This window comes from Ovis aries, chromosome 8, assembly GCF_016772045.2.
Source record: "Ovis aries strain OAR_USU_Benz2616 breed Rambouillet chromosome 8, ARS-UI_Ramb_v3.0, whole genome shotgun sequence".
In the NCBI taxonomy this organism is placed as follows: Eukaryota; Metazoa; Chordata; class Mammalia; order Artiodactyla; family Bovidae; genus Ovis; species Ovis aries.
In genome coordinates this window covers 84,108,365-84,131,446 of record NC_056061.1, presented here as the reverse complement: position 1 = coordinate 84,131,446, position 23,082 = coordinate 84,108,365, and the positions used below count along the sequence as shown (strand labels likewise).

General features: G+C 44.6%; 1 protein-coding gene and 1 non-coding gene across 5 annotated transcripts in view; both read left to right on the top strand.

Moving 5' to 3' along the window:
- SLC22A2 (solute carrier family 22 member 2) overlaps positions 1-21,299 on the top strand; it is a 33,035-nt gene extending 11,736 nt beyond the window's left edge. Inside the window, exons 5-11 of one of the 4 annotated variants that reach the window (XM_004011439.6) lie at positions 1,171-1,285; positions 2,822-2,928; positions 4,971-5,185; positions 6,002-6,110; positions 7,036-7,148; positions 10,755-10,854; positions 19,408-21,299. In XM_004011439.6, the coding sequence (XP_004011488.2) occupies positions 1,171-1,285; positions 2,822-2,928; positions 4,971-5,185; positions 6,002-6,110; positions 7,036-7,148; positions 10,755-10,854; positions 19,408-19,474 (826 nt within the window). In that variant the 3' untranslated portion in view covers positions 19,475-21,299. Of the gene's footprint in view, positions 1-1,170; positions 1,286-2,821; positions 2,929-4,970; positions 5,186-6,001; positions 6,111-7,035; positions 7,149-10,754; positions 10,855-12,248; positions 14,185-16,487; positions 16,825-19,407 lie in introns of those variants that run through there. The other 3 variants (XM_042253695.2, XM_060419311.1, XM_060419312.1) reach the window with 3 other exon arrangements.
- TRNAH-GUG (transfer RNA histidin (anticodon GUG)) lies at positions 5,449-5,520 on the top strand. Its single transcript has one exon. It is a non-coding gene; the product is annotated as a tRNA-His (tRNA).
- Positions 21,300-23,082: the final 1,783 nt, after the last annotated feature.

Genomic DNA, 23,082 nt, shown 5'->3' with positions numbered 1-23,082 from the left:
TTTTCAAGTCTTATTCTCCTCAGAATGACGTAATGCTTTAGCATGACAGGAAAGGGCCAGGTATTATCCAAGTTCTGACCATCTCTGAAGCACTTCTTGCCACTTTTACTCAACTGAGTCAAATTTAGTTTTCTTACAATTTCACAAGCCCCACAGTAGAGCTGCTTTTTCAAAAGATCACTCAAGATGAAGAGTAGAAAACAGGTGTTTGGGCTGTTTTGTTTTCTTCAGATAAATATTCAGAAGTGGGATTTCTGGATAATACAGCAGTTCTATTTCTAATATTATTCCATACCTTTCTCCATGGTGGCTGCACCAATGTATACATCCCCACCAATAGTTCACCAGGATTCCCTTTTCTCCATATCCTCGCCAGTACTTGCTATTTCTTGTCTTTTTGATAACAGCCACTCTGACAGATTGAGGTGATATCTCAACTGTAGTTTTGATTTGCTTTTCCCTGGTGATTAGTGATGTTGAGCATATTTTCATGTCCTTAGTGGCCATCTGTGTATCTTCTTTGGAAAAATGTCTGTTCCAATGCTCTGTTCATATTTGTTTATTTTTAAAATTAAAAAAAGATTTGGCTGTGCTGCATCTTTGAGGCCGTGTGTGGGCTTCTCTAGTTGCAGTGAGTGGAAGCCACTCTCTAGTGATCGTAACGCGGGCTTCTCCTCGCAGTGGCGGCTTCTCCTGTTACACAGCATGGGCTCTACAGTGCAGCCTCAGTCGTGGTGGTACACATGCTCGCTCCAAAGCATGTAGGATCTTCCCAGACCAGGGATCAAACCCTTGTCCCCTGCATTGGCAGGTGGATTCTTAACCCCTGGGGCCATCAGGGAAGTCCCACTCTGCTCATTTTTAAATCAAATTGTTTGGATTTTAGCTATCAGGTTGAATGAGCTCTTTATATATTTTGGATATCAACCCCTTATTCGATATATAGCTAGCAAGTATTCTCTCCCGTTCAGTAGGCTGTCTGTTCATTTTGTTGATGGTTTCCTTTACTGTGAAGTCTCCACACAATTTTACTTCCTCTGTAGATACAACCAAACCTCTTTATGTAAGGCCCCTCCCAGAAATTGGCTTGTGACCGCTGAGCAGGTGGAGGGCCAAGTAGGATTTTCCCCTCTACTTAACAGCACTGATGACACTTTTTCTGTGCCCCAGGTGTGTACCTGAGTCTCCTCGGTGGCTGATCTCCCAGAACAAAAATGCAAAAGCCATGAAGATCATTAAGCATATTGCAAAGAAAAATGGAAAACCCTTGCCCGGATCTCTTCAGGTGAGCCAGCGGCTGAAGTAGCAAAGCTGGGAACTGTGAAAAGCAGGAAAAAGCATGCACTGTCTCCATGGGGAGCCGCAGAAGGGGCCCACCTCCCGTGCACAGCAGGATATTCCTGTTGTACTAAGATTTGTGGTTCCCAGTAGAATATTTTAAGCAGATGGGAAACATCAAAGGAAACCAAAAGTCATTTGAAAGTCGAATGAGGAGCTTCTATCTTGTTCATCTCTTGACTGTGTTGGCCCTCAGCCCCAGTACAGAGGGAAGAATCTTCAAACACCAATAATTCCTTAGAATTTTTAAAATTTTAGATAAAAAATTATCCCAAAATATTTTAAACAACCCCCTGCCTTCCTGAATAGAACAAATCAACGTGTCCATTTTCCGTGCACTTAGCATTTCGCCTTTAGTAGACCTCATCACCTTTAGTTTAAAACTTTTCGCCTGACAGGACCTGGTAAAGAGAAAATCAAGCTTACTAGGAATTTATATTGACATAATAGCAAGTCATTTTTGATGAGGCTCTAAAATGGGTGACCTGTACAAATCTGAGATTGACCTGACATTCACAGTGAGAGACTCAGAGGCCTTTTCCCTTCACTTCCTCTCTGGGTGGTTAGAGTACCTATTGTTTTTTCTGCATGAGCAACTGGCATAGCACTGATTCTTAGAATTCAGATCCTCTTGGACACTGGCCAGGGAATAAAGCACACGTGGGTCACTGTCTGCCCCCACGGTCAGAGTTCATGTGAGGACACTAAGTCCGGTCATTGCAGGTTCCCTGGAGGCTTCTTCCAACACCAGCTTGACTGGTCCAGCATCGACTGTGTCCTTCTAGAGTGGGCTTCTCAATTCACCAGGGGAACCTGTGGACATGCATTTCCCTCTGGCTGGGCTGGGGCCAGAGATTTTTTGCTCTTTATTATTTTAATATTTTATTTTATTTATTTGTTTGGCTGCACCAGGTCTTAGTTGAGACATGCAGGATCTTCGATCTTCATTGCAGCATATGAGATTTGGCATGCAGGACCTGGTTCCCTGACCAGGAATCAAACCCAGGCCTCCTGCACTGAAGTCTTAGCCACTGAACCACCAGAGAAGTCCCCAGAGACCTTTCATTCCAACAAGCCCCAGGTGATGCCAACGCTGGTCTGAGTGCCAAGGTCCTCGAGCAGTCTCCTATTGGGCCTCACTCAGGTCTGGGTGTGCAGAGAGGTTGTGTCAATGCCCTCAGCCCTCAGGGTCTCTGGAGGACCTCAGTTTTACCCCACCACACTTTACCAACAGCATCCCGTAATATATATGCATGAATTACCCTGCTTCTCTGTAGCCCAGTATCCTCTTCAGTGAGACATAGTGAAAAACATAAAATCTAACTTGTAGGGTGGTTATATTGATTAAACGAGTTAATGTGTGTGAAGGGCTTAGCTAGCTCTGGGCACATTAAAAGCAATTAGCAAGGTATTATGTTCCCGGGGTGACCCTGGGACGCTGTCATGAAATATACAAAACTATTGCTATTGTTTATATTCTCAGAGCCTCAGACCCGATGAGGAAGTTGGCGAGAAGTTGAATCCTTCATTTCTTGACTTGGTCAGAACCCCTCAAATAAGGAAACACACCTTGATCTTGATGTACAACTGGTAAGGATTATTCTTCACTTTAAAATCTCTCCAAATTCTTTTAATCTCCATCATCCACATAGAGGGAGGGACCAAGAGTACCTTCAAAACGTAGCCTAGGTCCAGTCAGCATCAGTGGTAGATTGCAAGTGGGCTCATTTATATTTTCGTCAGGCAGATGTTGAAATCAGCTTACCGACCCAACACACAGACCGCTACAGTCTCAACCTTGGCTTTACCTTAAGAATCACCTGGGAGTTTACAAAATACCAAGGCCAGACTCCTCTCCCACAAAGACATGGATTTAATTGTCAAGGCAAGGAACCAGGAACCAATACTTTTAAAATCTTCCAAGTGATTCTAATGTCAAACTGAGACAATTGGTATGGATTTTTTAAAAATTGAAGTGTAATTGATTTACAATATGTTAGTTTCAGTTATACAGCACAGCGATTCATATATATGTATATATGCTTCAAATTCTCTTCCCTTATAGAAGTGGTAGAAGTGTTAGCCACTCAGTTGTGTCTGACTCTTTGTGATCCCACGGACTGCAGCCTGCCAGGCTCCTCTGGCAGGAGTCCATGAGAAGGAGAGGAGTCCATGAGAATTCTCCAGGCAAGAATACTGAAGTGGGCCGCCATTCCCTTCTCCAGGGGATCTTCCTTACCCAGGGACTGAACCTGGTTCTCCTGCATCGGCAGATAGATCAGATTCTTTACCATCTGAGTCATCAGGGAAGCCCTGGCAGGTTTTACTAAATACTGATAGAGTCCCCAGTGCTGCACAGTAGGTCCTTGTTGCATAGATTAATTGACATGAGTGTAGATCTCTACTGCAAGGCCTTTTCTTTTCCACCTGGAAAAAATGTAAATAAATAAACTTCTCAAACAAGACTACCCGACAGGTATAACCACTGACTCCACATCCAGTAGCAAGTCTGAGCATCCTCACTGCCTGCAGGCTGCTCCAGAGCGCTGGGCTGCAGGCTCCGCACCAGCCTCTGCACCACGCAGCATGCTTTCCCTTCACTGAGTGACATCACTGGGATGACACAGAGCAGTCAAATGATGCTTCACAGTCACTGACAGAAGGGGACGCCCCTGGTGGTCCACGCTCCTACTGCAGGGAGCACGGGATTGATCCCTGGTCGGGGAACTAAGATCCTGAATGTCCTGCATGCCACACGGGACAGCTAAACAATAAAAGGCTATCCAGAGTCACTGACAAAAGCAAAGCTTACCAGGAGTTAATTTAGCAGCCTTCACAATATTGCATGTGAAATGCATCGGGGAAACCTGGCCTCATTATCCTCATATTTTCCATTGCAGACATTCAACACTTTCGGTCAACAAAACCAAAAACATCATCTAAGTCTTGTTTGTGAATGGATAAACAACAGGGACCTACCATATAGCTCAGAGAACGAGATTTGGTATCCTATGGTTAACCATAATGGAAAAGAATATAAAAAAAGAAAGCATATATGTAAAAATTAATTGATTTTAGTGTGTTGTCTGTATCATGCAGAAGATAAATCATCAAAAGTGGGGCTGTATCCATTTGGGAATTTGGTTCCCACTTGGTCTCCTGTGTTCCTTATGTTTGGATTAAGTAGTCATTAGAAGACCAGAATGGAGAAGGAAATGGCAATCCACTCCAGCACTCTTGCCTGGGAAATCCCATGGATGGAGGAGCCTGATAGGCTACAGTCTATGGGGTCGCAAAGAGTCGGAGACGACTGAGCGACTTCACTTCACTTCAGAAGACCAGGAAGAGAAAAGATTAACAACCACTAATAACCTGAAACAGTTTTACTAAATAAATCCTTCCACTAAGACATTGCTTCTCGCCTTTCAGTTTGGCCAGGGAATGTTAGCCTAATTCTTGTCCTTTCTAGACTCTGCGGTTACAGCCAGTCGCCATAATGGGTCAGATGGTGTAAGCGCAGTGGAATGGAGGGAAAAGCAATAATGAGATGACAAAGAAAGGGGTCCCACAGTCAAGCTTTTGGTGGCTTGCTCTCGGTGCTTGTCTTGATCTGAGCTCTCCTCTTTGCTCAGGTTCACGAGCTCTGTTCTCTACCAGGGCCTCATCATGCACATGGGCCTTGCAGGGAGCAACATCTACCTGGACTTCTTCTACTCTGCCCTGGTCGAGTTCCCTGCCGCCTTCCTCATCATCCTCACCATTGACCGCATAGGTCGCCGTTATCCATGGGCCATATCAAATATGGTGGCGGGGGCAGCCTGTCTAGCCTCGGTTTTCATCCCTGAGGGTAAGTGCCCGGCCAAGCTGGGGTCTTATCTGCCAAGGCCCTAAGAAGGGGCCAGGGGCGAGGGCAGGGGGAGGAAGCGGGAAGCATAGCCCTTTGATAGGAAGACCATGTTTTTCAGCATGGAAGTCTATTTGGGAAGAATGAATGAAATATCTGGGACTTTCCTGAGTGAACGCATATGGCAACTCTGCCTATAAGAGCCACGGCACCCTCTGATGGCCTGATGCGATATAATCACAGCCACTGGTTCTCTGAGTTGGGCTTCCCTGGTGGCTCAGATGGTAAAGCATCTGCCTGTGATGCAGGAGACCTGGGTTCGATCCCTGGGTTGGGAAGTTCCCCTGGAGAAGGACGTAGCAACCCACCCCAGTCCTCTTGCTTGGAAAATCCTACGGACGGAGGAGCCTGATAGGCTACAGTCCATGGGGTTGCAATGAGTCGGTTCTCTGACATAATACAAGAGAGGCTAGGAGGATCCATGCCGTGGGCCATCCAGCTGGGCCAGCACAGAGAGCAGGCTCTTTCTTCTGGGTCCCTTCTATAGACGAAAGTTGGTGGAACTTTGGAAGCGAGTGTCATTCAGGTGTCATTAACGACTGAGGTCTAAAGTGAGGAGTGTGTTAGAACCGTGAGGCTAACACAAGCAGACGCCGCAGATTTTGCAGAGCCGCCCTGAGTCTGCAGAAACACCGATGGTGCACTCTTGTCCCGTTCTAGTGGATGCACCATCTCCTTGCCCCTCCTCTCTGCCCCTGAGCCCCGCTGGGCGACCCGGGAGCCTGCGCAGCACGTGTCAGCCATGTGTTTTCCCCTCAGATCTACACTGGCTAAGAGTTACGGCTGCTTGCCTGGGTCGGATGGGGATCACAATGGCCTATGAGATGGTCTGCCTGGTCAACGCAGAACTGTACCCCACGTTCATCAGGTGCGTGCGTCCCCCTCAGCGCGAGGAGGGCAGCTGGGACATCTGTTTACTGGTGAGAATGACCCCAGGTGCCAACAGAGGACAACTCACCTTTTTTAAGAAATTTATTTCATTGATGTACAGTTGATTTACAGCGGTGTGTCAATTTCTACTGTACAGCAAAATGATTTGGTTATACATGCATATATGCATTCTTTTACGTATTCTTCTCCACTACAATTTATCACAGGATGTTGAGTCCAGTTCCCTGTGCTATACAGTAGGACCTTGTGGCTGATCCATCCTGTATAGAATAGTTTTATCTCTGCTAACCCCAAAGCCCCAGTCCAGCGCTCTCACGCCTTCCCGTGCTCCTTGGCACCCGCAAGTCTGGCATCTGTGTCTGTGAGTCTGCTTCTGTTTTGTAGATAAGCTCATTTGTGTCACATTTTAGATTCCACATATAGGTGACATCATACCGTATTTGCCTTTCTCTTTCTGGCCTCCTGCACTTGGTGTCTCTAGGGAAGGCACCTTCCTTTTCCAGAGGATGAGAGCATGTCAAGGCAGTAGGCAGGTCACACCTCACACTCCCGGGCTGGGGTAAAACAGAGGAACCACGTGGGGAGAACGGCAGCCATTGCATGGCGGGGGATGACGGATGGCCGCAGGCGGGAGAACAGCCCACGCAGGGTGGCAGAGCAGAGCGAGCGCAGACGGTGATGAAAGTACAAATCCAAAATTGCCCCCGCCCCCGGTGAGACATCTTCGAGAAAGTTAATGTAAAACAAGTTCAGCAGAACACGAATGGCATTATGTATCATTTCCGTGAAGACTTTCAGCTTGCACCTGGTTTAATGATTGGGGGAGTTATTTAAGGCGGGGGGTGGGAGATAACTACGGCGCTGTGATAAGCAGAAGAAAACACGGGTGTCCCGCGTTTCAGGAACCTCGGGGTCCTCGTCTGCTCCTCCATGTGTGACATCGGGGGCATCCTCACCCCCTTCCTGGTCTACAGGCTCACCGACATCTGGCACGAGCTCCCCCTGGTGGTTTTCGGTAAGAAACCCTCAGAGATGTCCAAAGGAAAACCTGTCTTTTAGGGGTCTCCATGTTTCTACCTCCAAACTAGTGCTCTCCTTGCAAGTAACTACTAAATGTGACTAGTCATTGGTACTACTGTCAGTGTGGCAACACTAGTGTTACTAACAGCATTAGCAGCCGCTAACACTCAAGCCTGGGAACCCACGAGGACTCACGCCCGTAGAGACACAAAGTCCAGGGCGAGTGAGGTGGGGGTTTCGTTGAAAAAGACCCTCTCCCCTCACTGATATCTGCCTCCTTGTCCAGGAACTCAATCTTTCTATCTCCTCTAGGCCCAGACATTGGAAAATCTAAACTCTCTTTACTTCCTTACTTCAAAAGAAGCAGTTAAAATTTTGCGGAGGGCAATTTCAACACCCGGGGAATAAAGACCAAGACTGGGAAAAGCAGAATTCCCTGGCGGCCCAGTGGCTAAGACTCCGTGCTCGAATCCAGGGGGCCCGGCTTTGATCCCCGATCAGGGAACTAGATCCCACATGTTGCAACTGTAAGATCCTGCATGTTGCAATGGAGGCCCAGTGCAGCCAAATAAATGCATGTTTTAAGAAAGAAAGAAAACGCGTTAGCATGACAGGAACACCTGTGGGGGTGCTGGTGCCCCGTCCTCAGGTTCCTCAGCTATTAGATTGAAGGAGCTAGGGCACTCCTGCCGGCTGACCCTGAAGGAGGTCCACCCTGAAGGGTGCTGAGTCCACCCTTCCCAGACCAGCTGCAGGAGAGAACGGGAGGGATTAACCTAATCATCACCACATCCGGAACCCTAAGTCTGCAGACTGAGAAGGGCTGGGATCCTGGGAGGTTCCATTCACCCAGTATCCACTGCCTCTTCCCCCAGCGGCAGACAGAGGGACAGGTGCCCTCCTGGGCATCCCGGCAGACACGGCTCCAGATCCACACACGTAATTTCACCCTCTCAATGTGTCAGCCCCCGGGGTCTCCATGCACCCACTCCTGTCTTCTTTAAGACTCCTTTTGAGTCTTTGTTTTAATTTGACAGAAATGGACCGCTTTCCCCACAGGCATACAAGACAGTCTGGGGGAGGCAGGGGAAGACTGTCTCAGACGACAGCAGGGGGACAGCAAGTGGCTTTCCCCCAATCCCGCGTGTTGTCACACCCACGTGTCTCTGCTCATTCCTTCTGCTCGAGGGACTTGTGAGGGCAGAAGCTTCCACTATTGTAGATTTATCAGCAAAAACTCCAAAGCGTTGAGAGAACTCACCCTCGAAAGAGACCTGACGAATGTTTCCATGTTCCAACTTAATAACAACAAGATGGCCAAGTTGATAGAACATGAGGTCTCTATCCCGAGGTAGGCAGAGTGGCTGGGAGCCCTGGGCCCAGACTCCTTCCTCCCCCAGTACTGGCCGAGGGGCCTGACCCCAGGACCCCCTTTCCATTTGGGGAGCACGTTCTGGTCTCTTCCTTACACTCCAACCTCAGCCACTCCCCTAGGTTGGCAATGAGTGGTCCCCGGATTTGTGGGATATTTCTGGGTAGAAAATAGATACTCCTTAGTATCTATTTTGTTTCTGTTAGTACCACTTAACAACAGAAATATGCAAAGTCCAGACCCAGAGGAACTCCCCAGACCTAGACCCTCCTTTGGGCCCTGCCTGTCAGTCAAAAAGATAAAGGATTTTAACTGCATTTCAAATTTGAAGTAAGCAAAGTGTTAGTGGCTCAGTCGTGTCCAACTAGTTGTGACCCCATGAACTATATATAGCCCGCCAGGCTGCTCTGTCCAGGGGATTCTCCAGGTGAGACTGCTGGAGTGGGTAGCCATCCTTTTCTCCAGGGCATCTTCCTGACCCAGGGATCGAACCCACGTCTCTTGTGTCTCCTGCATTGGCAGGCAGGTTCTTTACCACTAGAACCACCTGGGAAGGAGACAATTCCCAATTTTATATGGCTGGTAGTTTCCTTCTCTCCCCAGCTTTTAATAGCTAGCAGGAAGCAAAGTGAGCAGTTTTACACTTTTTCTTTCTCTTTTCACACAATAATGGTCTGCAAATTGTGCTCTAGTAATAACCGGAAATGGTCATCTAGAAGCTTGAAAACCAACACACAAATACATTGGAAAAGTTCATGCCATGGGCCAGGCACTTTTCTAAGCACCTAACAAATATGAACTCATTTCAGCCTCATAACAAGCATTTGAGGTGGAGACACCATCCCACGTTCTGCAAAGGTGCATGGAGTATTGGGAGATCATGCAACTTCTCGGGGCTCTAAGACCAGTGCTCGGGGAGTCAGCACTCAGGGTGTCAGCACCCTGGTGCCCAGAGCTACAGCCGGTGCCCTGAACCAGTGCACTGGAGGCCTGTATTTCTATTTCAGTTTTAAGGCTGCAGAAAATGGAGTCCAGCAGGCATTTTTTTGAAACCCCCAAATAGTGAAAAACCCATATCCTACTTCTTGCATTCTATGATAGAAAATATATAAAGATGTACCCTGGTTCGATTGCTGGGTCAGGAAGAACCCCTGGAGGAGGGATAGGCTGCCCACGCCAGTATTCATGGGCTTCCCTGGGGGCTCAGATCATAAAGAATCTGCCTGCAATGCGGGAGACCTGGGTTCAGCCCCTGGTTTGGGAAGAGCCCCTGGAGGAGGGCATGGCCACCCGCTCCAGGATTCTTGCCTGGAGAATCCCGTGGACAGAAGAGCCTGGTGGGTTATAGTCCATGGGATCACAAAGAGTTGGACATAACTGAGTGACTAAGCACAGCATAGCACGTGTGTTTGTGTGTGTGTACGCATGTATATATATATATATTCTGTGTGTATATATGTATTTTTGTGTGTATATATATTCTTTTTATGTATATTTAAGTATATATATACATGGTATTTTTATGTATATACACACACATATACATCTATATACATTTAAAGTCTATATATAGATATATGTAATACATACATAAAGATACTATATATATACATAAAAAGACTATATAAAAATGTATACATTTAAAAAGCTATATATATTAAAAAGAATATATATGAATCACTTTGCTGTATGCCTGAAATTAACACAACATTGTAGATCAACTATACTTCAGTAAAATAAAAAATAAAAAGCAACAATAAATAAAAATAAAATTAAAAGCCTGGCTATACCATTTAATGCTGTTATGAAGTAATAATGTGATTCATTACTTTTATTTGCTAGTAACAATCCAAGTTTCTAACTCATTTTCATTACTAAGTGCTTTATGTTGGCAAGGCTATATTCTTTCTTTTCTTAGCATTGTTTTTTTTTTTCAGAGTTATTTTCTAACTCTAAACTATCTTAATATCATGGCAATGTCCTCTAGCCTAGAATAACTTTGACTCAAAATGCGAAGTATTTCATTTCCCTATAAGGAATTGTAATTCAGCGGAGTTTGGAACGGGCGAAATATTTATGATGGGGAACAGGGAGGGCAGTCTGAGATGGCAAAGGAATCTGTAAGTATAGGAAATCATCAAAAAAAATTTTTAAGAAAGAAGGGGAGCTCTAATTACAGAAAGGGCATGCATCAACCCTGAATGTGATCTTTGCCTGTTTGGCTTTCAGCTGTGGTTGGCCTGATTGCTGGAGGACTGGTGCTGTTGCTCCCAGAAACCAAAGGGAGGACTTTGCCTGAGACCATTGAGGAAGTTGAGAACATGAAGAGGTAGGGAGTTGAGATTTCTTCATGAACTATTCCATACATGTTTGGGGAAAACTCTGTAGCTGGCTGGAAAGAAAGATGAGGTTGAATCTATCCCTCACACTGTACACGGAGATCAATTCAAATGAAATCAAAGATTAAAATGTACCAACAAAGAAACAGTAAAAGAGAATGAAGATATTATAGGAGAAGACCTTTACCCTTTCACAGTGAGGAAGACTTTTAAAATCTGACCAAAAATATCCAGGACCCATTAGGAAAAAAAGTTCACCTTCAAAAAAATTCAAAACTGTGTTGAAAAACTTCCATAAGCTAAAAAAAGATAAGCAAACTTAGAGAAAATGTTTACTCCTCCAAAAAGGGCTAATTTTCCTCATGTATAAAGAGTACTAACAAATTCATACGAAAAATCACTCAGTAGGAGAAAATGGACAAAGGACTTGAATACATAATTTAGTGAAAAGAAGAAAAAAAAAACAGCTCTAAAATATATTAATAAGCCCAATCTCCTTCATAGTAAGAGAATTGCAAAGTTACCCTGCACTATAATTCCCTGGGATTGTCAAAGATCCAATTGCTTGAAAACATCCAGTGGACCCTTGAACGGCACAGGAGTGAAGGGTGTCAACCGCCTATGCAATCAAAATCCACTTACTTTCAATTCCCCCAAAACTTAACTGCTAATAAGTACGTAAGTGTTAGTCACCCAGTCGTGCCCGACTCTTTGCGACCCCATGGACTGCCGTCCACCAGGCTCCTCTGTCCATGAGATTTTCCAGGCAAGAATACTGGAGTGGGTTGCCATTTCCTTCTCCAGAGGATCTTTCCGACCCAGGAATCGAACCCAGGTTTCCTGCACTGCAGGCAGATTCTTTACCGACTGAGCTATGAGGGAAGCCCCAACCACTAATAATCAGAAGCTTATGAATCACATAGGGCAGTTCAGACATATCTCGTATGTTGTATGTATCATATACTGTGTTCCTACAGGAATCTATAGAAAAGAAAATGTTATTAAGAAAATCATAAGGAAAATAAAATACATTTACAGTGCTATGCCGTGTTTTCAGGCTTCTCGGGTGGCATTAGTGGTAAAGAACATGCCTGCCAATGCAGGAGACGTGAGAGATGCAGGTCCGATCCCCGGGTCTGGGAGATTCCCTGGAGGAGGGCATGGCAGCCCGCTCCAATATGCTTGCCTGGAGAATCCCATGGATAGAGGAGCCTGACAGGCTGCAGTCCATAGGGTTGCACAGACTCAGACACGACTGAAGCAGCTTAGCACCCACCTTGTTTATCAATTCTGTAAATTTATAAATTTACATCATCTGTTTATAAGACAAATCATCTATCAGCACCTACATGAACACTTTCCTATATGATACGAAACACTGTAGGACTTCCCTGATGGCTCAGTGGTAAAGAAGTGGCCTGCCGATGCAGGAGACATGGGTTCAATCCCTGATCTGGGAAGATGCCACGGGCCACAGGCCACCAAGCCCATGCGCCACAACTATTGAGCCTGTGCTCTAGAGCCTGGGGACCACGACTTCTGAGCCCACGTGCCACAAATCCTGAAGCCTGCACGCCCTAGAGCCCGTGCTCCCCAAAGAGAGGAGTCACCGCAATGAGAAGCCCACGCACCACAAAGGAGAGCAGTCCCTGCGCGCCAAAGCTAGAGAAAAGCCCACGCAGCAAGGAAGACCCAGCACAGCCAAAACTAAATAAATAAATTAAAAAGAAAACACTAGGTTTTACGTGTATTAATAACAAGTGACATCAAAAATGAAACTGCTGCTAAGTCACTTCAGTCGTGTCTGACTCTGTGCGACCCCATAGACGGCAGCCCACCAGGCTCCCCCATCCCTGGGATTCTCCAGGCAAGAACACTGGAGTGGGCTGCCATTTCCTTCTCCAGTGTATGAAAGTGAAAAGTGAACGGGAAGTCGCTCAGTTGTTTCCGACTCTTGGCGACCCCATGGATTGCAGCCTACCAGGCTCCTCCGTCCATGGGATTTTCCAGGCAGGAGTACTGGAGTGGGGTGCCATTGCCTTCTCCACAAAAATGAAAAGATAATGTAAAAAAGAAACCCATATTTATTTACAGATATAATGATTCACGGGCTTCCCAGGTGGCTCAGTGGTAAAAAAGAAAAAAAAAAATTCCACCTGCCAGTGCAGGAGACCCAGGTGTGATCCCTGGGTCGGGAAGATCCCCTGGAGGAGGAAATGGCAACTCACTCCAGTGTTCTTGCCGGGGAATTCCTATCGACAGAGGAGCCTGGCAGGGTTGCGAGTCAGACATGACTTAGAGACTGAATCTGGGCCGCCATGCAGTGATTCATGCACTGATACCGAAGCGGTATCTATGTGGTTGCTTTATGGCTGCCTACTGTAATCAACTGATGCTATTGCCCTCCGCTGCTCACAGCAGCCTAGCCTATACACGAATGGATGCATTAATATGAAACATTTGTGCCATAGGGTATTACAGTCATATTTCATAATACAGTATTGGAAACATTTGTTACATTAAAAAAAAAAAAAAAAAACACTTACCTGTGATGATAAGCAGGTTCTCCAGTACGATCAAGAGAGGCATAATGTAAGATAATGTAATTCTTTGAAAGCAAAATTATAAAACAATAAGAAAATGAATACATTATTAATTAATTTTGTATTAAATATCACTCACCTTATGCCTATGTAGGGATAGACTAAAGTCTGTGCGTGCATGCGTGCTCAGTTGCCTCAGTCATGTGTGACTCCTTGCAACACTGCATTTCTCCAGGCTCCTCTGTCCATGGGATTCTCCAGGCAGGAATACTGGAGTGGGTTGCCATGCCCTCCTCCAGGGCATCTTCCCGACCTAGGGATCGAACCAGCGCCTCCTGCCCTGTAGATGGATTCTTTACTATTGAGCCACCAGGAAAGCCCAGACTAATGCCTGCATATACTTTATGCATTCATGATGTACTTAACTTTTTCTTAGTTTTTTCAAAATTTCTAGGCTACATGTTTCATCTGAGAGTTTTTCAAATTGTCACAAACTGCCAAAAAATTTACAACTTCTTTTATAGAAAAAAATCCACATGTAAGTGGGCACATGCAGTTCAAACTTGTGTGTTTAAGGATCAACTGTACTGTGTTGGTAAAAGATGTGGATAGACAGGCAGTGTCCTTAAAATCTTTTTGATGGGCAGTATGACAACAGTATCAAAATTGTATATGTGTTCACTTTCATATACAGCAATTCCATACTTGTAGAAATTTATGTGTGTAAAATGGTGTTTGTACAAGATTATTCATTAAAGCAATTTTTATGTATCAAAAGAGTGAGTACAACATAAACGTCGATCGACTGGGAGACCAGTTAGGTAAATTATGATATGTCATTCAGTAAAATTCTCCATGGTTATTAAAAAGAACAAGGCACCTTGATATATATACACTGATAAGGAAATTTTCCCAGATGTATTATTAATGGGGAAAAAAAGCAAAACATAGAAAGGCATATAATCATTTGGGTACAAAGAGCAAAATACATGTATGTGAAACTTAAATATATATTAAACATAAATATAAATTATATATGCAATTTACTTTATCTCTGGAAGCACATGCGTAACATTGATCATCTATGGAATTAGATGGCTATGGGATATAAGTGGAAGGGAGACTCTTCAGTGCATACTTTTTGCAATTTCTGAACACATACAATTCTATTTTAAAAGTAACCTTAAAAAATCAAAAACAGAGACTTCCCTTTTGGTTGGTACAGTGGATAAGAATCCGCCTGCCAGTGCAAGGGACACAGGTTCAATCCCTGGTCCAGGAGGATTCCACTTGCCACAGAGCAACTAAGCCTGTGGACCACAACTACTGAAGATGCACCCTCTAGGGCCAATGAGCCACAACTACGGAGCCCGTGTACCACAGCTACGGAAGCCCCCATGCCCGAGAGCCAGGAGACCCCCACCACCGAAGCCTGCACGGAGCAACTACTGAAGCCCGTGGGCCTAGAGCCTGTGCTCCACAGCAAGAGAAGCCACCTCAGCGAGAAGCCCCTCGGACCGCAGCTAGAGAGCTGCCATCGCTGGCCGCAAGTGGAGAAAGCCCAAGCACAGCAACAAAGACCCAGTGCAATCAAAAATGAATAGATAAAACAATTTAAAACAAATCTACATACAGAGAAACATTTGTGACACACCCCCCCATGAATCTGTTTCTGTGACATGCTTAGCTATAACTGTTTTATCCATAGTCCATTTTCAGCCCACTGATGCCATGAACTGAGCTGAATTGTACCCATGCTACAAACCCTTCACATTTCACATATTCAGTACTTGGGCAAAGGTCATAGCAGAAGAGTCACAGTGGTCTGAGGCTTTTCCTAGAACTTGGAAGAGGCTTTGAATTCAGCCAGAGGTCATACCCTAGCAGTTGATGGGACACCGGGCTCTCAAGAGCCTTGCCTGGCCCATGTAATTTTTTTAAGTGGGAAATTCCACATAAACTGAATTTCCAGAATCTGTTTCATTGTTTTAAATCAGAGAATTGGGAAACACTGAGCAGGCAGTTTCCTCCTGCTGACAGTTTGGAGGAGCTGAGCGGTGACAGCACTGCTCTTTGAAGGGCATGCCTGGGGAGCCAGCCACAGGCCTGCCTTCCCTATGCTTGGTGCCTAGAACACTTCTGTTTTCCATCTGGTGAGTGTGGACCTTTGAGTTTGAGAGCCTTGATCTTGATCAACCAACCCCCACAGATCTTGTCCAATGCATCTTACCGTGCACATGAGTGCCTCTCCTGGAGGACAGAAATTCTACATCGGTTATGGTCATGTCCCTAGAGCTAAGCATAGTCCCTGCACACAGAGAGCAGGCGCTCTCCAAATATTTGTGAAATAAATGCAGAGCTCCTTCTACAGCACCCCTATGTGGGGCGCCCCTAGGTTTTCCCCTGCCAGTTCCAGTGTCAGCAAGGCAGCAACATGTGATGGCGAGGAACAGGCCAGGGCTGATGCCAGAACCCAGCCTCTGTGCACTGACTCAATTGAATCTCAGAGACAGAGTTTTGGGGTAAAGTAGAAAAGAATAGCTCTTTTTGCAGGTGCCAAGCAAAGAGTCCAGGGCAGCTAGTGCTTAAAAGACCCAACCTTCCTGAAGATTTTCAAGGAAACGTTTATAAAACAAGGTGAGGGAAGGGGGTTATGGGGTGTGTGACCATCTCATGGATATTCTTCTGATTGGTTGGTGGTGAGGTACTTGGGAGTCAGCATCATCAACCTTCTGGTTCCAACCAGTCTGGGGTCTAGAGTTTATGGGCAGCATAGGTAGTTTCTTCCTTCTGGTAGGGTTTCAGTATCTGCAAAACAGCTCAAAGGACATGGCTCAGAATATTATCTATAGCCCTTGACTTTATTTAATGGTTAAAGTATTATTTTGTCTTGCTTGGCTGTTTTCCTTTTTTTCTGCATTTTCTCACTTCTCTGATTAAATTTATTCTTTGACTAAAGTTTTTCTACAGACAAAGGCAAATGGAGGTCATGGGTGGGTGTCTATTCTGGAAAGGCTTCATAGGGTCCTGCTGGGCTATGGGTCCTCATATTTCCTATCATGTTATCTTCTCTCCACTAGGGCTCAATTTTTCATCTGTCAATGGAACAAGAGTTCCTATTCATTGAATTTTTGTAATGATTAAATGGGACTTCCCTGATGGCTCAGCAGGTAAAAAAATCCACGTGCAACACAGAAGATGTGGGTTTGATCCCTGAGGCGGGAAGATCCCCTGGAGAAGGAAATGGCAACCCACTTCAGTATTCTTGCCTGGGAAATCACATGGACAGAGGAGCCTGGTGGGCGGATAACGCATGTAAAGTGCCTGGCTGGCTGTTAGTAAATGTTCAGTAACCACCAAGACTATTCATAGAAGTTTTCACAGCTGTTTTACAAAACAATAAAATAGGTACTCAGATGGTTTATTGGAAATCAAATTTTTAAATATACGCGGAATGGTTTTGAGACAGGGAAGTGAAGCTCAGTGATACACCGATATACCTGTACTTGAAAGAATTTTCCGTTTTCATCAGACTGGCTCAAAGTAGGCTAAAGAGATATTTTGCAATATTATTCCTATTGTTATTTTATATTCTTTCTAACTATGCCATCTGCAAATACATCTATGAAGATTTGCACTTTTCTATCCTATTGTGTAACCCAGTTCACCTTTCAAAGACAGAAGAGAGATGAGTAGGGTTCAGAGCGTGACAGGAGGAGTGTGTGAGAATATGGAGACTGAAGCTGAATTAGGTGGAGGCTCCCATGCAGAGAAAGATGAGGAGGGGCCAGCTGGTGGGAGGTAGAGGCACCCAGGAGAGGGGGCAACTGTAGTCGGCACCTGGGGTCAGGCACGCTTCTCACTAGGTGTGGAGAGCCGACCCAGATAGAGTGTCCCAGGCACTGAGTGAGCATGGGCAAGACCAGGGAGGACAGGAACTGCACCACCACTCAAGTTATTCAGTCCCTGAGCCCATCCTAGGTACAGAGAGCCTTCTGACTTACTAACATACACCTATTTCACCCCTTCAGCCTGTTTCCTTTCCTGTAAAATTGAGCTGCAATAGCTTACATGTCCTGAGAGCTTTCATCTAGTGCTTTGCAAGCCCTTCTCCTGTATCACCTCATTTAATCCTTGCAACAACCGTAGGCAGTAGGTAGTATTATTAACCCCATTTGACAACAGAATAAAAAAGAGAGATTTGCCCAAAGTCAGTAAGTAACAAAGCCAAGGTTTTAATCCTGGCAGCCCAAGGCCAGGGTTCATGGACACATCTCACCCCAGAGGGCTGAGCTCACGAGAGGGATGAGGTGTGCAAGGTGCAGGGCTGCCTTCAGTAACCAGCACCCTGGCTGTTCCTGCTGCTGCTGCTCCTGCGATTGTTGTTGCTGCTTTGCTGCTGTTGTTGTTGCAGCAACAATAGCTTTTGCGGCTGCTGTTGTTGCTGTTACTATTTCTGCTGCTGTTACTGCTGCTGTTGTTACTATTACTGCTGTTGCTCTTGCTGTTGCTGTTATTTCTGTTGTTGCTGTTGTTTCTGTTGTTACTGCTCTTGCTGTAGTTGCTGTTGTTGCTTGTTTCTGCTACTGCTGCTGCTGTTGTTGCTGCTATTGCTGCTGCTGTTGATGTTGCTGCTATTGCTATTGTTGCCGTTGTTTCTGTTACTGTTGCTGTTGTTACTGCTGTTGATGCTGTTGCTGTTGTTGGTGCTGTTGCTGCTGCTGATGTTGTTGGTGCTGTTGCTGTTGTTTCTCCTGCTGTTGTTGTCACTGTTGCTGTTGTTGCTTCTGTTGCTGTTGTTGCTGCTGCTGTTTTTGTTGCTGCTGTTATTCCTACTGCTATTGTTGCTGCTGTTGCTGTTTTTACTGTTACTGCTGCTGCTGTTGCTGTTGTTGCTGCTGTTGCTTTTGATGCTGCTGCTGTTGTTGCTGCTACTGCTGCTGTTGTTGCTACTGCTGTTGCTGCTGTTGGTGGTGTTGCTGCTGTTGTTGTTGCTGCTGTTTTTGCTGCTGCTGTTTTTGTTGCTGCTGTGGCTGTTACTGCTACTGCTGATGCGTTTGTTGCTGCTGTTGTTGTTACTGCTGTTGTTGCTGCTGTTGTTCCTGTTGTTACTGCTGCTGCTGTTGCTGTTGCTGCTGCTGTTGTTTCTGTTACTGCTGTTGTTGCTGCTGTTGCTTCTGTTGCTGCTGCAGCTATCATTTTTGTTGTTGCCACTGTTGACAAGGAGGCCCTTGGAGCTTGGTTGTTGAGCTTGGGCCCCTGCATCTGGAGTCTGACAGGACTCCAGAGCCACCTGGATTCAGGCGAGCTCTGTTCCTCTCTCTATCTCAGATGGATCCAGAGACTGAGGCAAGACTAAGCCCCCCCAGGTGGGGGGCATTCTATGAGGAGTTGGGGGACCCAGGAGCAGCCCCAACCTGGATTTCAGTATTATAAACACAAACATGCCAAGAGGGTGTGGCTGGGAACAGCAGAGTGAAGAAAGCAGCATTTTTACATCAGTGTCAGCAAGATCCTCATATTCACAAAGACAAGATGACTGAGAAAAGTTGCAATTTGAAAAAATTTCTGAATTACTTTTTATTTGCTCCTTACTTTTACTGAAAAGCAATAATCTTTGGTAAAATGGTTTCTCAAGTCCTATTTGCAGAGCAGATGATAGCAGTGTCTATATTTTGCATTCATCTAAGTGACAGAAAATCAAATTTAGATATCTACTATGTTCTCTATTACAGAGAGGAGGGAAACACCTTGAATAAAGAATGTGGGCCAGTCCCACTCCTAAGAGAGCATTTTAGGAAAGACTCCATCCACATTAGCTGCTCACAATGCTCTGTCCATTTCCTTTTTGAGCATCACCACAAGGAACACTTGGCAAGACTGATCCTGGACAAAGCTCATACTCATTTGTTGCTCCATTCTTCCATTATCCACTTTATCTTGATTTTCAGTTCCTCATAATCTCTTTTTCCTCTCTCCTTTTTTGTTTTGTTATTGCAGGTCAGGAAAAAACAAAGAAAAGATGATTTACATTGAAGTCAAGAAACTAGACACTCCACTAAATTAAGAAGAGAGAGCTGCTCTAGTTTGCTTTGACCATAAAAAGGCAAGAATCAGAGATTTCTGCTCTCACCACAAAGCCTATACATGTCAACCTTACTTCTCTTTGGATAATATTAACCTCGATCTGTAACCAAATGGGGTCTGTCGTACTGCTGTATGAAAAGCTGCCTCTAGGATGAGGCCCTGCAATCTTCACTTGCTTGAACACTTCTAACGACCTCATCTTACATAGGTACCTTAAGAGGGGATGCCAGTACTCCTCTGGACCAGATATTTCCAGAGTAGGTTCTAGAATATCTCAAGGGAGAAACAAAAAGTCTGTCTAGGAAAGAAATAGCTTACATATAAAAAGAATGTCAAGATTTTATCATTTAAATCAGCAGAAATCTGGCTACAAGTTTAGGAGTGAATTGTAAAGATACAAGGTCCAGGAGGATGAAACATAATAATGAGTCAGGTAAGATTTACTGATATGAGTGCTCTTACTCCAGGTTCTAGACTTAATGTGCTGGCTGGAGCATCTAGCATCAGCTCCAACAGTTAGCAGAAAAAATATATTTCCACAATTTGAAATAAGGAGGACTTATTAGGCAAAAGCATAATCCAAGAGACATAAAGTGGATGACTGATGGATTGATGTGACTACACAAAACAAGGCTAAATTAAATGAGGCTAGCTGTTTAACACACCCCAAAAGTAAATTTAATGGATGAGTGACAGATTCGGGGAAATATTTGCCTATAAAATATTAAAGGGCTAATATCCAAAATAAACTAAAAGCTACTAAAAGTCAATAAAGAAATGATAATCCTTTAGACAGACCATAGAAAAAATGGTTCAAGAATACAAAGTTATTTATAGAAATAGCTTTAAAAAATGGTTAGGTTTTATATATATATAAAGGTGTATATCCTCACTGTTAGGGAAATAATAATGAAATATTTTCACTCTTCAGATTAACTAATAAAATTAATAAAAATAAAATTGAAAATATCAAGTGTGGATGAGGATATGAAAGAACTTTCTGCATTGCTGGCATGCATGAGTGGATTGGTTTAGTCTTTAAAAAGCAGCTTGGCAGTGTCTGTGCTCATATTAGAAATGTGCACATCTGGACCCAACAGTTTCACCACTAGGTGTCTATTTTTGAGAAACACTGAAGTGTATACAGATTCATCTCGGAGGTATTCATTGCATCATTTGCTGATGAGAGCAAAAATTGGAAATAACCAAAGTCCTTGTATGTGAGGAATGCTTCAATAAACTATGGTATATCAACTCATCAGTTGAAAAAGAGTGAAAATGATATATAGCTACTCCATATAAAGACCTTCATGGTGAAGGGCTAAGGTGAGTTTTGGAATAAGGATGTAGAATAAGGATGTAGAAGGCAATGGCACCCCACTCCAGTACTCTTGCCTGGAAAATCCCGTGGGCAGAGGAGTCTGGAAGGCTGCAGTTCATGGGGTCGATGAGGGTTGGACATGACTGAGCGACTTCACTTTCACTTTTCACTTTCAAGCATTGGAGAAGGAAATGGCAACCCACTCCAGTGTTCTTGCCTGGAGAATCCCAGGGACGGCGGAGCCTCATGTGCTGCCGTCTATGGGGTCACACAGAGTCGGACACGACTGAAGTGACTTAGCAGCAGCATGTAGAAATAATAGGATGTGCATCTAACTAATGATCTGGGGGGAGCACGGGACTGCAGTGCACAGGAATGACTAGAAAGATTTTACTTTTTCTGCAATTCTTGCATTTTTACTTTTCCATGTGCTGATCTGTGGCATGCTCATGCTGGTTTAAAAAATAAATGATTAACTGGGAAATAGTTTGATGGTTTCTTTAAAAACTAAACGTGTGCTTACAATATCACTCAGCAATTGCCCTCCTAGGTATTTATCCCAGAGAAAGGAAAACATACATCCACACAAAATGCCATACACAATTGCTCATGGCAGTTTTTGTCTCTAGTTAAACAAAATCTGGAAATAATTAAAATGTCCCTCATACCAAGGAACACTCCTCAGCAAGAAAAAGGAACAAGGCAACAAGACACACACAACTTGAATGGAACTCAAGGGTGCTAGGCTGACTGATAAAGGCCAATCTCCAAAGGTCACTCATGAAAGGAAAAACTACTGAGATGGAAAACAGATCAGTAGTTAATTACAGTAGTGGTTACATAAATCCACACGTGTGATAAAGTGACATGGGTCTATATTCACACAGAGCACCAAAGTTAGGTTTTGATACTTTCTATAATTATGTGAGATGGAACCATTGGGGAACACCAGGTGAAGGGGACCCAGAATCTCTTTGGATTACCTTTGTAAATTCCCATGAATCTAGTTATTTCAAAATAAAAGATGAAATTTTTTTAAATTTTTTAAATTAAAAATTTTTTTAATGAAATGCTATGGGGACCCAGAAGAGGCCACTTCTCTGTAACAATGTTTCTTAAAGTTAATGTTCAAAATGTCTTTGACATCCGAGGGAAACTATGGTTCCTCTGTCCAGAAAACTGCATACCTAAAATGTGCAAATACTTTCACAGGCTTTTACCAATCCCTCGCTCAGTTAAGAACTCTTGCTGTTGACACAAGTTTCAGTCCATAAACCAAATTCAGCATGCTGCCTGTTTTTAAATAAAGTTTTATTGACACACAGCCACACCCATTGACTTCTACATTGTCTAAGGCAACTTTGCAGCCACTGCAGCAGAGTGAGTGGCTGCTGCAAAGATTCTTTGATGCACAAACCTCAAAATATTTCTATCTAGCCCTTTATGGGGTTTACCTGATAGCTCAGCTGGTAAAGAATCCACCTGCAGTGTAGAAGACCCCAGTTCAATTCCTGGAAGATCCCTTGGAGAAGGGATAGGCTGCCCACATCAGTATTCGTGGGCTTCCCTGGTGGCTCAGGTGGTAAAGAATCCGTCTGCAATGCGGGAGACCTGGGTTCAATCCCTGGGTTGGGAAGATTCCCTGGAGGAGGGCATGGCAACCCACTCTAGTATTCTTGCCTGGAGAATCACCCTGGACAGAGAAGCCTGGTGGGCAACAGTTCATGGGGTTGCAAAGAGTTAGACATGACTGAGTGATTAAGCACAGCACAGCAGCCCTTTATGGGAAAAGTTTGCTGACCTCTGGATAGAATCCCACCTTTGTAAACTGAAAGGAATGTTGGAATTTAAAAAAGCAATAAAACCACAGGGAAGGCAATACTATTAACATTCTAAAGTCTGTGTTCCTTCTTCTGTGTGCCTGGAATGCAACACCAGTTGTGTAAGCGAACAGGCAAGAAGTCAGGTAAGAAGGTGGCAGTTTGGAAAGAAGAGCTCACATTACACCAGCACGCTTGTGCACAGGGCCCCTTGTGGCTTCCCTCCCTGTGCCCTGGGGTGGGTTGGGCTGCCCAGTGGCCTTGGGGCGTGTTCTGGGTGTGGTGATTCCCGAAAGCCCCAGCACTCTTGAGGAAAAGAACTAGGTGGGCCATGCAGATAGGGGTGGCCATGGAAACTGGGAGGGGCGACTTGGGAGGGGAAGAGTCAGGGACCACTCTATCCACGTTGTAAGATGTGTTCAGTAGAAACCCCGTTATCTAAAAAGT